Raw genomic sequence first — 15,384 nt, forward strand, 5'->3', positions numbered from 1 at the left:
AGCTTACCCTCCCCTTCATATTACCTAATATGCAGTGCCATCAAGCCTGATCAAATTAAATAAAAGTGCATAACTAATGGAAAAGACCAAATATTTTCTTAATAGGGTGGATGTTAATTGTCTGCTGAAGAATCTTCCAAGACTTGTTCCCTCTGTTTCTAAAGTTCTGAGGCAAATACTGATCCTTTCGTAGCCTATTTGGCCCCATCCATGCCAAGAGGGAGGTATCAGCATGGATAGGGGAGCTCCAAGGTTTGCAGAAGTACAAACAAAGCAGAAATAGAGGGGGAAACCAAAACAGCCAGTTGAGGAATTGAGTGCACTCAGTGGCCATGGAATGTTAAATGACAATTATGACACAAAAAACTGGGTGGTAGCAGAACTGGAATATGGTATCTTAGAGGAGGACAGCTGATTGAACTCTAAGCAGGAAAACATTTTGTTGCAGGGCTTTTGCCAGGTCATTGGGGAAGAAAGGAATAGCTGTATATAGGAGATGTGCATGGATTTTCACATGAAAGTTATAGACTGACTGCTGTTGTATACACACGTGGGAGGGAGGGAAGAGGGTTCAGCCCTATGGACTGTTTGCCTTCTCTAGCTGTGTGATCAAGCTATCCACCTGATAGCACTAATATATAACAAGCCTGTGACACACTTGCAGTACACTCTTAATAACATAGTGATTTATTAGAATCCATCCTCACATATATGAGAATGAATGAATGGTTCAGACTCTTAATAAACTAGTCATAATCCACCTCAATGGGAAATCATTTAAAATATACTAACATGTTTAAATTAGGCATATTTTTTCTTCTATGAGACATAAATGTCTACTTCTTTAAAATTCTCATTTTAGCTTTTTCTGGCACATTTTTTCATGTAATATATTAAATATATTTAAATGCAATACCTCAAGTTTTAGAACTTCAATAAGTCTAGACTATTATTATTGTCTATTAATTAAGTACTCGTACTTCTGGTCTCTCTTCTTTCTGTTTTCTTTGCCTGTTGTGTGTTTTTCTTACTCAAAGTCCAACATCTGATGCATAATTCTGAATGCTAGTTGCCTCAGGCCCATCTGCATCAATTGCATTTTGACTTAGTAAAGGTTTAGCTGTTTCCTGCCCATCTGAGTCAATGAAGTGTTGACTTGCAAATGGCTTAGTGCTTTCATGAAATGGATAATCTTTTCTATCCTCTTGCTTGGAGCTTTTGAACAAATGTTTCTTCTGGTGCATTCCAAGGGCTGCAGCTGTCTTGCAAACTTTTGGGCACTGAAAACAGGCATATCCCTTCCCGCTATGCTCACGTTTATGCTTTTGCTCATGATTCTTTTTGGTAGAAAGGTACAAGAAGCTCTGGAAGCAAAACTGACAGTGGTAGCGCTTTTCACCTGTGTGGATTCGCTCATGTATTTTGAGTGTTTCATTTAGAGTGAATGCCTTGTTGCAGTACTGACAGACAAACTCCTTGACCTTTGAGTGGGTGTGTTCATGCTTCTGCAAGTTTCCTGCTACTGAAAACCTCTTCCCACAGGTTTTGCAAGGGTAGGGCTTCTCTCCTGTATGACATCGCATATGCATCCTTAGAGCAGATGGGCTCTGGAACCCCTTTTGGCATACCTCACAAATATAGGACCCAGAAGCAGTTCTCGCCCAGTGTAAATGTTCATTGGCTCCTTCAGTAGAAGAGCTCTCTCTTTTACAGAGTTCACAGGGAAGACTCGGCATTCCGCCATCATCTTCCTGATTAGGGACCTTTTCTTCAGGAATGTTCCTAAGTGCATAACTTGTGACGCATGGCTTTTCACTTTCTCTGTAGGAATTTCTGCTTTTGTACTTCTCTCTCCATTTTGCCTTTCTCATTTTCCTTAGTTGTTTAGATTTCTTTTTTGGTTTGTAATTGTAATATGGGCGCCACGGTTTATCATTGGAGTCATGGTCGCTTACATCATCACACATTTCATTGAGTTCAATGTAGTCTGGTCGACAAACTCGAGGCGTACTTCTCTCTCGCTTTTCTCGTTCTGCAGCCTGAGTTGCATGATCTTCTCTGGATTCATATTTAGGTCTCCTTCCTTTTTTGTAAAACAATTTTGACCCCAAAATTTGTCTTTTCACAATGGCTTCATTCCCAATTTTAACTGTTATTTGACACAGAGGAGCCACATTGCTATCGGCAGATGTTCCTGGCAATGCAGGTTTTGCAATGTAGGTTTCAGTCTTACTTGAAGGTTCAAAGATACCAGTGGGTCTGTCAGAGATTTCTGTATTTGTCATATATTTTAATTCCTCCGATGTCTCTTCTTTGTCATACAGTGGTACTTTTTTCTTTTCCTTATTGCTTCTTGATCTACCATTGCTTTTGAGATCATCTGACCCATGTATGTGGTCATTGCTTGCCCCTTGGCTGGCCGTAATATCTGGGGTTGCTATAATGCTGCTTCCTATTGCATGGACAGAGTTACTGTGCATTATTACAGATGAAACTCTACCCTGGTGCACTATTACAGGGGATGCTGAATTATTGTAGTTAATAACAGAGGTTGGATTTTCATTGACATTGCTACTACTAAACGTTTGAAGAGAGTTATCATATTCCTGAGGACCAGAGTTAAGTTCTGTGAAAGGCAATGGCCTTTCCGTAGTATAAGTATTATTTTTAAGGTCTGATTCTGATGTACCACATTCCCAGGAAGAACTATTTGGAGGGTTCACAGGTGCTGCCCTTGCATCACTACATGAAGAGGTTTCCAAGGAGACACTTGTGTTTGAAAAATTCAATTCAGAAGTGACAGTATTCTGAACGATGCAGGTACTAGAAGGTATTTCATTAACTTGCACATTTGCTTGCATACTTTCATATGTTGAGTTTCCATAACTTTTATACGGCGCTCTTTTGCATTTCATAGGCAAAAGCCTATAAAGTTTGTAAGGATATACACTTGGCTTCAAGCCGCCATTGGCCGTTTTCTTATTAACTCCAAGCCGATGGTCAATTGCATGGAAAGATTTCTGGTGGTTTTTGAGTATGTAATACGTCATAAAGGTCTCAAGGCAGAAGATACACTGGTATCGCCTTTCTCCTGTGTGCCAGATTTCGTGTCTGGTACGGTATTCTGCCAATGCAAATACTTTGTTGCAGTAATGGCAAGGGTAAGTCCTTCTCCACGAATGGACATTTGAATGTCTTCGGAGGCTAGACAAGGTGACATAGGTCCGTTTGCAGACATTGCAAGTATAAAGTATTTGTCCATCAACGACGTTAACAAAGTGGTCCGTTTCTGGCATTGCGGAGTTTGTGACAGAATAATCAGGAAGATTGTTTTCTGTCATTGCAGGCTCTAGGTTCACATATGAGGTGCCAGTTTTTCCATTAGAAGTTGCAAAATTATCTAAACAACTCTGCTCATTTTCACTTGGAGCACACAAGCTGCCCAATTCCCTGCATACTTGCTCATGTGTCTCTAGTCCGGTAGCACTTTCAAATTGTTTGCTGCAGTACCTGCAGACGAAAGGTTCTTGGGGTTGTGGGTGAAGTTGAAGATGAGTGGAGAACTGAGTCCCATCATTAAGTGGTTTGGTGCAACAGTTATAGACATGTGGAATGACTGTGACTACTGATCCAGAAATGTGATCCGATTTATTTTCATCTTCCTTCGAAGGGAGGACGGTATTTGGGTGGGATTTATCGAAAGAAATTGTGTGATCATTTACTGCTTTGTGGTGACCTTCCGCACTGGTTGCTTTGTGGTTTGATCCCTTTGCTGCAGGTACTTCACTGTCATGGGAGTTATAAGTAGCCTTTGGCATACTGTATGTTTGAATTACGGATTCAGTCAGAGGCATTGACTGGACAGCTTCAGGTTCTTCTTCAGCCATTTTACAAGCGGCGCTATTTTCATTGTTATAAAAGGAATTTCGTTGAAAAGAATCAAAACCTGTAGTAACAGCATAGGAATGTTCCGCTAATGTGCTGGCTGGCTCCACATCTTTGCAAGCCCCATTCCTATCCTGACCAGTGCTGGGTGCTTTATTTGCTTCTGGAATTTTTTTAAAACTTGCTCTCAGATCAAGAGGAGAAAACAAATTATTACTATTTTCTGTCTCAAAAATTGAGTATGCATTTGTGATTCTTGGTCCGTTTGTGATAGCTGAATCGTCTTGTCTTTTTTCTTCTTTTACGTCACCCTTTTCACTATTGCAAAATGAGTATGGGCAAGGAGAACTTGAAGGCCCTTTTTCCATAAGATCTTCTAGAAAGGATATTCCCAGTTTTTTCCCTGCAGCTGCAAGGTCTAGGACAGTCTCCTGCTTTTTAACAACTACAGTGGAACTGTAGATATAATTGAGTATTTCTGTGAACACTTCAGCCTTGAGGTCGTTTAGCTCTAGTACATGTCCAGAAATACATGCAGCACGACTCAAAAATATATTTTTGAAATAAAGGCTTGAAGCAGCCAAGACGTTGCTGTGGGCTTTAAATTTGGTGTCTTCCACAATTATAGTAACATCACATAAAACACCCCGATTGCGTTGTTCATTTAGGATGGAAAGGACTGTGTCACTGTGGAAGTTGTCTTTGAGATCCTTTAAGTGGGACATGATGGTCAGCTGTATAAAATAAAAAGAGACAAAAAAGTTAACTGGATCAAAAAGCAGTATCATGTGCTGTTCAGTGACATCTCAATGCTTTATCTGACAACATTGCTCTTTCAAAAGACTATTGCACTATTCAATCTATAAGGATAATAAAATCATTTTCTCTAATAAAGAACTTGGTGATTCTATATGCTAACAAGCAGGTCAGTGAAAATGTAGACAGAACAAGAAATTCTGCATACTCATATGACTCCTCAGTTTTGCAGGATTTTTTTTTAAATTATTATTCTTTAAAGACATTTCTATGGGGAGGATTGGAAAGGAAATGCTTCTTCCATTCTTAATTTACTACCCCTCCAATATCTCTTCAAAGGGGCAGGCAGAGTCCTTAATAGCTTAAAGTAGTCTTTGACAACCTGATGGAGCAATCTAAAAATGAAGGTGAAGGCAAATAAATTTAAAAGGGGAATAAATGGATTTTAAGCTCCCCCTAATGGATACTGTGCACAGTATTTTCTTAATTTTTTTATATCATTATTATAGGTGTGCCCCCCATTTATGTGCAATCAACTCACACACAACCATGTATACAAACGGCGCCAGTAAATAAGTAATTCAAACCCGGAAATGGGGAGAGCTGGAGAGTCCCTGTGGCTCATGAGGAGAACCTCCGCAGAACCAGAAGAGGATGTAAGTGAGGGCGAAGGAAGCCCCTAAGAGACCACAGGTGTAGCGGGGCTTTGTTTGTGCTGCTAAGCCTCCCCGCCTAACAGCCACCGCTGCCTTTCAATGCATCCTCCAGTCTCCGGCTAGTCCCAGAGCTTCAGTTCTAGTTGTGGATAATTTTGGTGCAATTCTTCTTTGTACCTAGCTCCCCACATCACGTGATTTCACTTATGTGCACAGGGGCTTGGAACGTAGCCCCCGCGTAAGTGGAGGGACACCTGTAGTAATTTCATTTATGAATCACTTTATGTGAAGCATCTCAAAGCAATTTCAGCAATGCAATAAAACATATATAAACATTTGCATATATAAAAACAATTACAGATATGAAAATGGTTAAAACAATTTACATATATAAAAATTTCAGATCCAGTACAGATACTGACTGCGGGGCAAGCAGAATGTCTGCTTCAAAAGCTTCCCCCCCTTGTGTTGTAGTAGTACTGTGCAGTTTTCTCTTCCGACTTAGAAAGGTTGTTCTCTGCACATCATTGCCAACCTGTTCAGTTTAAATATTTTGATAATCTCAGGATCATGGGTTTGAACCCCATGTTGGACAAAAGATTCCTGCATTGCAGGGGATTGGACTAAATTACCCTCATGGTTGCTTCCAACTGTACAATTCTATGATTCCATGATCACTGTACAATGACAACACCGGGCAGGGGGTGGGATGGAAGGAGGAACAGAAGAAGCAAAGTGCATTGGGGAGGGGAGGCAAGCACATGGAAAAGTGTCTTTCCTTCCAGTAATAACAGGGGTCCAGCTGTGGTCAGGAGGTGGGGGTAATATATCTACCAGAGAGGAGGGAGGTTTTCCTTCTTACTCTCCCTTTCACATCAACTATGTCACTAAAGATGGGAATTATCTGTGGGATTGAGTGTAGGTATGTTGTAGGTAAGTTGTATGTATGTAGGTATGTTGTATGAAATGTATGTTTGTTTGTTTGTTTGTATGTTTGTATGTGTATTAATGTTGGATTATTTTAACAATAATTTTTTTTAGCGCAAACCTAGGCACATTTACTCTGAAATAAGTCTGAATGAATTAAATGAGACACACTCCCAGGTAAATGTGTATGAGTGTACCCTAAACTATTCAGGTTTCTTCCCAGGTAAGTGGGTACAGAATTACAGTTTACCATCCTTTGCAGCAAAGAGCAAATATCTTGTTCCCCCACTGCAAACATTCCCTCTGAATGAACCCCTTCACTCCCGTAACCTCTTCTAGAAAGACATATTTCATATGCAACAAAGGGAGTAAAGACAGATAAAGTGAGTTTTCTTCCACACTGATTTGATGGTCCTTCATTTTCATTATGGTTAATAATAATAATTTATTATTTGTACCCTGTCCATCCAGCTGGGTTGAATCTTGTGCACCAAATTCTTTAAAAATAAACCACCATGGTTCCAAGTTTTTATGGATACAAAGCTTATCTTAACCATCTCTGTCAGAGACTGAGAAGCCAAATTATCACAAGACAGTGTAATAAGCTTTAAACAGGCCTGATCTCTAATTGCCCTGTTCCAATTAAAGGCCTAGAAGTCCTGGTGAGGAAACTGAAACAGCTGAGCAATCAAAATCCATAGGATTGTTAGAGCCTGTGAAAACAAAAACTGCACTAAATGAGACAGTTTCAATTAACCCAGAGACAGAGAGGGAAGCACTTGTGTATTAGAACTTGCAGTAGAGGAGCATTCAGACTGAATGTTTGGAATTGAAAGACAGGTTATTTGCTTTTGCTGCAAAGGATGGCACACTGAGGCTACAATTCTTTACCCACTTACCTGAAAGTAAAACTGTTGAACGCAATTGGGCTTACTTTTGAGTATACAGTGGTGCCCCGCAAGACGAATGCCTTGCAAGACGAAAAACTCGCTAGACGAAAGGGTTTTTCGGTTTTGCGTTGCTTCGCTAGACGAATTTCCCTATGGGCTTGCTTCGCAAGACGAAAACGTCTTGCGCTTTTTTCTTAAAGCCGCTTAAAGAGGTGCAGTTGCGATGGACCGTGCTTCGCAAGACGAAAAACATCGCAAGACGAAAAGACTTGCGGAACGAATTCTTTTTGTCTTGCGAGGCACCACTGTACATGCATAGGCCTGCACTGTGAAAGACTTAAATTCTATTTTGTGTAGGCAAAAGCAGTCAGGGAGTGGTAATGGAAGATGTACATTAAGAACTTTTATGCCCAGTCCTGGAAAACAAGTATTAAATGGCAATTTCGAAAGCAAAGAAGCTGTGTATATACTTAGATAAAAAAGACCGTTGTAGTTTAAATATAAGGGTTAAATTTTTGGCACTACCTATAAAGTATTGTTATATGTTGTTTATAAAACTATATTAAGATGCTAGCTTTAAAATATAAAACAATTTTGAAATGCATTTGGCAAAGGTCAGCAATAAAATCAGTGGCACCCCCCCCCACACATATAGCTTAAGAGGAATTGTGAAATACAGTCTTATCAGAACTGCAAATGGACAAATTTCATAGCATTTTGCAAGTACAGTTTACAAGGTACATAACTCAAATCAATAATTTATGTCATCTTTATTGGATAATTAATTTAGGACCATATTCTGAAATTTGAATATAAAACCACACATATAAAACCAACTGGACTACTTTTTGTAGAAAACTGTATCTGTGCCATTATGTTGGCCATTAAAAATAATAAATAAAAACTCAGTGGATGTATCCCGATATATGCCGACGCTAAAGTTGTTCCTCCTCTTTCATATCCATAGATCTCAAATATTAACACAGAAAAGGAAATGTTAGCTAACAGTAAACAGAAAGTTACTGACCTGAAATTTGCATTAGTTAACATAGCTCTGGTTGGTCCCATATATGGAAACTTACATAATTATGGAGCTGGATGTACAAGAAAAGATCTAGAACATAAAAAGTACTGACAAGACTCCTGCTTCACGCAAGCAGCCACAACCCTACAGATAACACTGTATTAGCAACTGTTCTTCCTGTAGACAAGGTCTGAGATTACGTCAGCTTTGCTCATGTGATACGGAATTAGAAGCACAAGCTTCTGACGTCTAAAGTAGATTTCACAACTGAAGCTATTGATAGGGGTTATTTTTCAAGTCCAGAAATACATGTTGTCAACTTTTCCTCCGGATGTTCATATTGACAAAACATTACTGGGCTGATCTCCTGCCCACTCACTGCTGTGGACAATGCAGCACAGCGACCATGCTTTTCAAAGGAAATACGGCATAACTGTTCCTAAGTAGTAAGGTACTGGTACTTGAGAATGCAGAGGAAGGCTGATTTCTAATAAGTAGAGGAAAATAATAGGTGCCATATAAACATGTTGGGAACCCAACTGAGTTAGGAGGAGGAGTTTGGAGCAATGATGTAGTGGAGCAGGGATGGACAGGGACGAAGTACAGTGGTACCTCGGGTTACGTACGCTTCAGGTTACACACTCCACTAACCCAGAAATAGTGCTTCAGGTTAAGAACTTTGCTTCAGGATAAGAACAGAAATTGGGCTCCGGCGGCGCGGCAGCAGCGGGAGGCCCCATTAGCTAAAGTGGTGCTTCAGGTTAAGAACAGTTTCAGGTTAAGAACGGACCTCCGGAACGAATTAAGTACTTAACCTGAGGTACCACTGTAATGCTATTTATTTCACAGCTGAAATTATGGGGTCATCTCCTGGGGTGCTATTTACCAGTCCTCTGCATGCCAACTAAATAAGGGTTTTCCCAGAGAGAAACCCAACTAAAAAATATGGAGCCCTCCATTGCTTATGCTACTTTTAAAACCACTCTGATGAGCCATAGACGCTGTAGTAATAACTGAAGTGAAAGCAGTAATCATTTTTGTTGTAGCTGTTGTTGACACAAGAACCAGTCAATCAGCTGTATGTTCAACATTTCAGAAAAATAGCTTTCCCCTCTTTCAGATCTGGAGAAGGTTGTAACGTACTTCTGACCAAAATGTGTTGAGCAGACTTCCATTGCAACCTAACCCCTAGAAGGATGTATGTTTTGAATTCCCCTCAATTCCATAAAACTCTATATGAAATCCCACACAACCCACTCGCCAATTATTCAGCATATCTTCTGTTTGTCTGTGTCTCATAACATATTCTCTGTCTCTTGCATACATAACCACAAGATGGAGCTAGGTACAAAGAAGAATTGCAGCAAACTAGTGGAAAGAAAAATTCCTGACGTAATTTCAATAATGTGAATGAGCTATTCATAAATAAGCTGTTAGCTATTAGCGGCTTATGATTAATAAACAATACTTTTTATTTTACCCTTAGCATCAGCATCTTTTATTTACTGAATTTGTTGTGCAACTAGAAATTGTCTTCACATTTCTTTAACATGGTGTTTCCTGCTTATGGATAATGGCTGTCAAGCAATAATTTAGACCCAAGGCTGTGTGTCTGTTTCAATACAGCTATTTCCCAAAATTATCCTCAAATCATTATCAATATCCCATTCTGCGTTTAATATGGCTAAAATAATCTTTTTGTTTTTGTTTTAATTGGGAAAAAATAGTCCTAGACTGAAAGAAGTCATGGTCGCCATGTTTGTTGTGGGCATGTGGGCTGACAGTATAGTAGCAAATCAAAGTGTAGGGATTAGCATATTGCACACGTCATGACAACAATCATGGGGCTGTGTTTCAGTAACCATATAATATCTGTTGTTCTGCAATTGGCTGAGACATCGTTGTTATCTCTTTAAATGTGAAACAGCTTTAGAAATTGTGGGAGGCAATGGTATATCACATCTCACTTCTTCTGCAATAGGGCACAAGGATTGAGCACTAGTCTAGATCCTTAAAAGAGGCTAGCTTTTGATCTGTTTATATTTCTCTAATATTACAGCCCTGACAAGAACCCAAACCACAATTAACCCCACTGGGTATTTAATGTACATACAAAAGAACACAGCCAAGCTTAGAATAACCCAAGCAAGGTCTTGGAAAAGTAGGCTTTTGTCTTATAATTTGAAATGTATTTATTTGCTGCCTGCATGCGTTTGCTTAGAAAGGTATTTGCTGCTATTTGGGGCATGATCCAGTTAAACACTTTGAAGTCCCTTGTTTTCAAGCACACGCTTAATCTCTTCTGCTGAAATCCATGTGATTCAAAAGAGCTTTTGACTGGATCATGTCCTATGTTAGTTTTCTTGCACTTAAAAAAGGGATATTGGCTAAGCATTTACAGGCTTAATTATTATTATAATGCACACAGAGAATTTACACACTGCGTGGGGGGTGTAGGGGGGGCCGGCCGCACCGGGCGCAACATCTGGGGGTTAGGGTTAGGGGGCGCAAATCCACGGGTTAGGGGGCGTAAATCCATGGGTTAGGGGGTGCAAATTACTTGCCTTGCCCCGGGTGCTGACAACCCACGCTACGCCACTGCACACACACACACACACACACACACAGATGAACTATGACCTGGGCGACCAGGGTTCAAATCTCCGCTCAGCTATGAAGCCGACTGGGTGACCTTGGGCCAGTCACTGCCTCTCAGCCGAACCTACCTCACAGGGTTGTTTTGAGGATAAAATGGGGAGGAGAACCATGTGCAACACCTTGAGCTCCTTGGGAGAAAAGGCGGTATATAATTAAATAAATAAATAAATAAATAAATAAATAAATAAATAAATAATAAACATCTATACATACCTATACACACACACAAAATGTAATTTGCATGCCTGCAAATGATGCTGCAAAGAAAACGAAGCGCTCCCAAAGACAGAGATAATATCTGTAAAAGAAATACGTACAGCACGAAATGCGATATAATTGAAAAGGTGCTACAATTAAAATGTCAGTGATGCATACCGAGTTTGCAAATGACAGGCACAAAATCAAGGGCACACGTGCCACTATTTCCTGAAACACTCCACAAATGATACCTATTTTGAGCTGCTGTCCTGCCTTTGTGCCTGAATGGTCAGCATTCATCAGCTCAAGCTGCCAAGGCCTGCAGTCGCTGTTGGCACATGCTCAGAACTTGATTACTTTAATCACTTACTAGGATTCGGCCAGGGAGACCCAGGCTCAAATATTTTCTCAGGCATTAAGCTAAACTAGGTGACTGTGGATCAGTCACTACGTCTCAGCCTAACCTCGTTTCCGATACCCTCAGATGTGCAGGGAATGGTGGCCCAGGAGAGTGCTTTTTCGGTGGCAGCCCCTAAATTGTGGTTTCAAAAGAATACAGGTCTACTTCTCTGCTGAGTCATTTCCCCTTCTAGTTCTGTCTTCTTGCAGCAGCTCTTCTTGCAAAGGACCAGAGCTGCAATTGCAAGCTTTGCACTACATCAAAGCTCTTTCCCCTCTCAACTGAGCAGGCAATCAGGGCTAGGTCCCTGGGACTTGTTCTGCTGCTGCCTGCGCTACAGTTGTCAAGAGACACTGCAAGCATGCACATGCACAAAATAAGAACTTTGAAAAAAGAATCCTAAATTGCGTTTCTCTCTGTTAATTATAGAGAAAAAGTCATGTTTAGTGGGCCAAAGACTGTTTGAGTTGATGGAGGCTTGCATATCATGAAGTTGGTTTGTAGTTCAAAACATACATCTCTTAGAAAAACTCAGAACAATTAAGGGAATTAAGGAGCTAAAAAAAAAAATCTACATGTTGACTGATTCAGTATACCTTCGGCAGTCTTACAGTTATGCGTTAACTGTAGTACAGTGGTACCCCAGGTTAAGTACTTAATTCGTTCCGGAGGTCCGTTCTTAACCTGGAACTGTTCTTAACCTGAAGCACCACTTTAGCTAATGGGACCTCCTGCTGCTGCCGCGCCGTCGGAGCACAATTTCTGTTCTTATCCTGAAGCAAAGTTCTTAACCTGAAGCACTATTTCTGGGTTAGTGGAGTGTGTAACCTGCAGCGTATGTAACCCGAGGTACAGTGGTGCCCCGCAAGACGAATGCCTCGCAAGACGGAAAACTCGCTAGACGAAAGAGTTTTCCGTTTTGGAGGTGCTTCGCAAAACGAATCTCCTATGGGCTTGCTTCGCAAGACGAAAATGTCTTGCGAGTTCCTGCGGGGTTTTTTTTCCTTTCCCCCCTTTTTCTAAGCCGCTAAGCCGCTAAAAGTCGCTAAAAGTCGCTAATAGCGCTAATCTGTCAATGGGCTTGCTTCGCAAGACGAAAAAACCGCTAGACGAAGAGACTCACAGAACGGATTCTTTTCGTCTTGCGAGGCACCACTGTACCACTGTATACGGTATGGCATACTTCATAAAGCAAGGGTGAGAAATGTGGGTCAAATGGTTTTGGGGACTTTCACCAAGCCATACATCCCCCTGAACCACACACACTCCACCCAGGACACACCCCTCACCCGTCCTCCTTTGCACCCTCCTTGCCTCTGGCCCCACCCACCACTGGCATGTGACCTCTAGGAGATTCCCCCAAAGGGAATGTGACCTTTGGGCTGAATCCTCCACCACACCAGAGGACCTCAAGCTAGCGTAGGGGGTGCCGGACAGACCATGTGGCACACATAGCTCTGTCATCCAACAGATGGGATTGCTTGAGAGCTGCCACCCTCCGCAACACTCCATCAGCTGTTGCCTGAGGCAGTCACCTGACTCTAGCTAATAGGAGGGCCGGCTCTGTTAGTGGCAGAGCACATGCAGAAGGTCCTATGTTCAGCATCCACTTAAAGGATCAGGCAGAAGTAGACCTGTGCTGTGCAGCTTCATGTGAGAATAACCAAGAGCAACCGAAGCTTCACACCACAAATGTGCATCAAATGCATCAAAATCAAACTTATTCAAGGCAATGAAGGAGTGGCTGATTGCATGGGTATTCTTTTGAGATGCATGCTGATTTTTCTGATTGCTGGGGTCATTCAACAGGCCATGAGCACAGTGGGCCAGCACAAGACATTCTTGCTGGACCCGTAGGTGCCTCCCTCCATTGCACATATAGATGTTGACCAGACTGCCAGTTACTTCAAAACTGGTGACAGGACAGCATCTGGGGGCAGTTTAGGGGGCACGGGACAGGCTGCACACACGGATCTGCCTTCCAATACTTCATTGCTGCTTGCTAACTGCTCCATTAGGCAGTTGGCAAAAGCTGCAGTGCAGCAGCAGTGGTGCCAACATGTACAATGTGAGCAGAGCAACACATTCACACGTGCCATGGCTGCTGGGTGTGTGGAGCTTGTACTGGTAGCCTCACAGTCTGCTTGCTCAGTCTGGGCTTTTTTTAAGCTACTGGAAGAAGGTGACGCAGCCAGACAGAAGAAGCCAGAACAAGCAAGCAAAATCATCACCAGCTCATGGGAATTAGGGTGGCTGCTGCCATATCACCCAGCCCAGTATCTACCACCTGAGGCAGCCGCCTCCCTTTGCCTAATGGTAGGGTTGACTGTGTGAGCTTCCCAAAGCATCTTGCCGGCCATGGCTGGAGGCAAAAAACTGGTATTGATGGGCTCTTGGTTTGTTACAGCTATGAAATTTTCAATGTTCTTTTCCTTCTGAGTCTGCTGATTATAGTAAGAAAGCTGCTTGGAAAATTACATTAAAGTGAGATAGTTCCCCTAATCAATGGTTTTTATGTTTAACACTGAGCAATGGATTTTTTTACTTATTTATTTCTTAAATTTATTAAATTTACACACTGCCCTTCATCTGAAGAGCACAGAGTGGTTTGCAGCAAGTAAAGGTTAAGCAGGCTCAAATATAAACAAGATTTTCTGTGTCTGTTTATCCCACCCACCCTCCTGCATTCGCATTATGGAGGTTAAAACAGCTGCATGTAGCCATGTGCAGGGCAAACAAATTAATCCACATGGTTTAAGTCTGTGGTTCCACGGTTGAAAACACCATTTGCTGTTTCTGCTGAAGAAGTTTCAATATTATATCCATCTTTGCAGTGTGATTTTTCCAGCTGACAGTAACTACTGTTATGAGGTTGTGAACCAGAACTGAAGGTGCCCACTCTCTTTTGCTGTACATTTTCTTGTGTTTAGCTGTTGCCTCAGCTGGTAAGCTTCACACAAAAGCACCAAGTAAGAGCCACAACCCAACATATAAGATGTCACACTAGACCAGGGGTCAGCAAACTTTTTCACTGTCCCACAGACCTTGTGGGAGGGCCGGAATATATATACCGTATTTTTCGCTCTATAACACGCACCCGACCATAACACGCACGTAGTTTTTAGAGGAGGAAAATCCGTAGGCATGCCACCCATAGGCATTCCCTCCATAACACGCACAGACATTTCCCCTTACTTTTTAGGAGGAAAAAATTGAGTGTTATGGTGCAAAAAATACGGTATATATATTTTTGGGGGGGGGGGGGAGAGAACGAATTCCTATGCCCCACAAATAACCCAGGGATGCATTTTAAATAAAAGCACACATTTTGCTCATGTAAAAACACCAGGCAGGCCCCACCCCACAAATAACCCAGAGATGCATTTTAAATACAGTGGTACCTCGGGTTACATATGCTTCAGGTTACAGACTCCGCTAACCCAGAAATGGTACCTCGGGTTAAGAACTTTGCTTCAGCATGAGAACAGAAATCGTGCTCCAGCAGCGCGGCAGCAGGAAGCCCCATTAGCTAAAATGGTGCTTCAGGTTAAGAACAGTTTCAGGTTAAGAACGGACCTCCGGAACGAATTAAGGACTTAACCCGAGGTACCACTGTAAAAGGACACATTCTACTTGTGTAAAAACACTCTGATTCCTGGACTGTACATGGGCCGGATTTAGAAGGCTATTGGGCCGGATCCGGCCTCCAGGCCTTAGTTTGCCTACCCATGCACTAGACCATGTTTTATTGTGACGGAAACAAGCTCACAGTGTGGGCAAAGCTGCTATGCCAGCTTCCAGGAAGGTCGGTCACTGTTGCTTATGGGGAGAAGTTGGCATGGAACAATCCAGCATAGCTGAAAGTGGTTTGGGAAAACAACCTGCAGGCCAAACTGGGATCCATGCCAGGCTTAATTGAGTCTGTGGGCTGCAGGCTCCCCACCCCTGCTGTATCGTATCAAGATATAAACAGGTGTGAGGTAGCAGCAC

The 15,384-nt window shown here is 41.8% G+C and overlaps 1 protein-coding gene across 12 annotated transcripts in view; it reads right to left on the reverse strand.

Annotated features, from left to right (window-relative positions):
- Window positions 1-671: 671 nt before the first annotated feature.
- Window positions 672-15,384, reverse strand: part of ZBTB38 (zinc finger and BTB domain containing 38) — a 29,926-nt gene continuing 15,213 nt past the window's right edge. For 10 of the 12 annotated variants that reach the window (XM_081190016.1, XM_081190018.1, XM_081190015.1 and 7 more), the window contains 2 exons: window positions 11,010-11,094; window positions 672-4,619 (listed from right to left, as the gene is read on the reverse strand). In XM_081190016.1, the coding sequence (XP_081046142.1) occupies window positions 1,032-4,610 (3,579 nt within the window). In that variant the 5' untranslated portion in view covers window positions 4,611-4,619; window positions 11,010-11,094 and the 3' untranslated portion in view covers window positions 672-1,031. Of the gene's footprint in view, window positions 4,620-8,141; window positions 8,575-11,009; window positions 11,095-15,384 lie in introns of those variants that run through there. The other 2 variants (XM_081190011.1, XM_081190010.1) reach the window with 2 other exon arrangements.

This window comes from Podarcis bocagei (assembly GCF_964188305.1).
Source record: "Podarcis bocagei genome assembly, chromosome: 4".
Classification (NCBI taxonomy): Eukaryota; Metazoa; Chordata; class Lepidosauria; order Squamata; family Lacertidae; genus Podarcis; species Podarcis bocagei.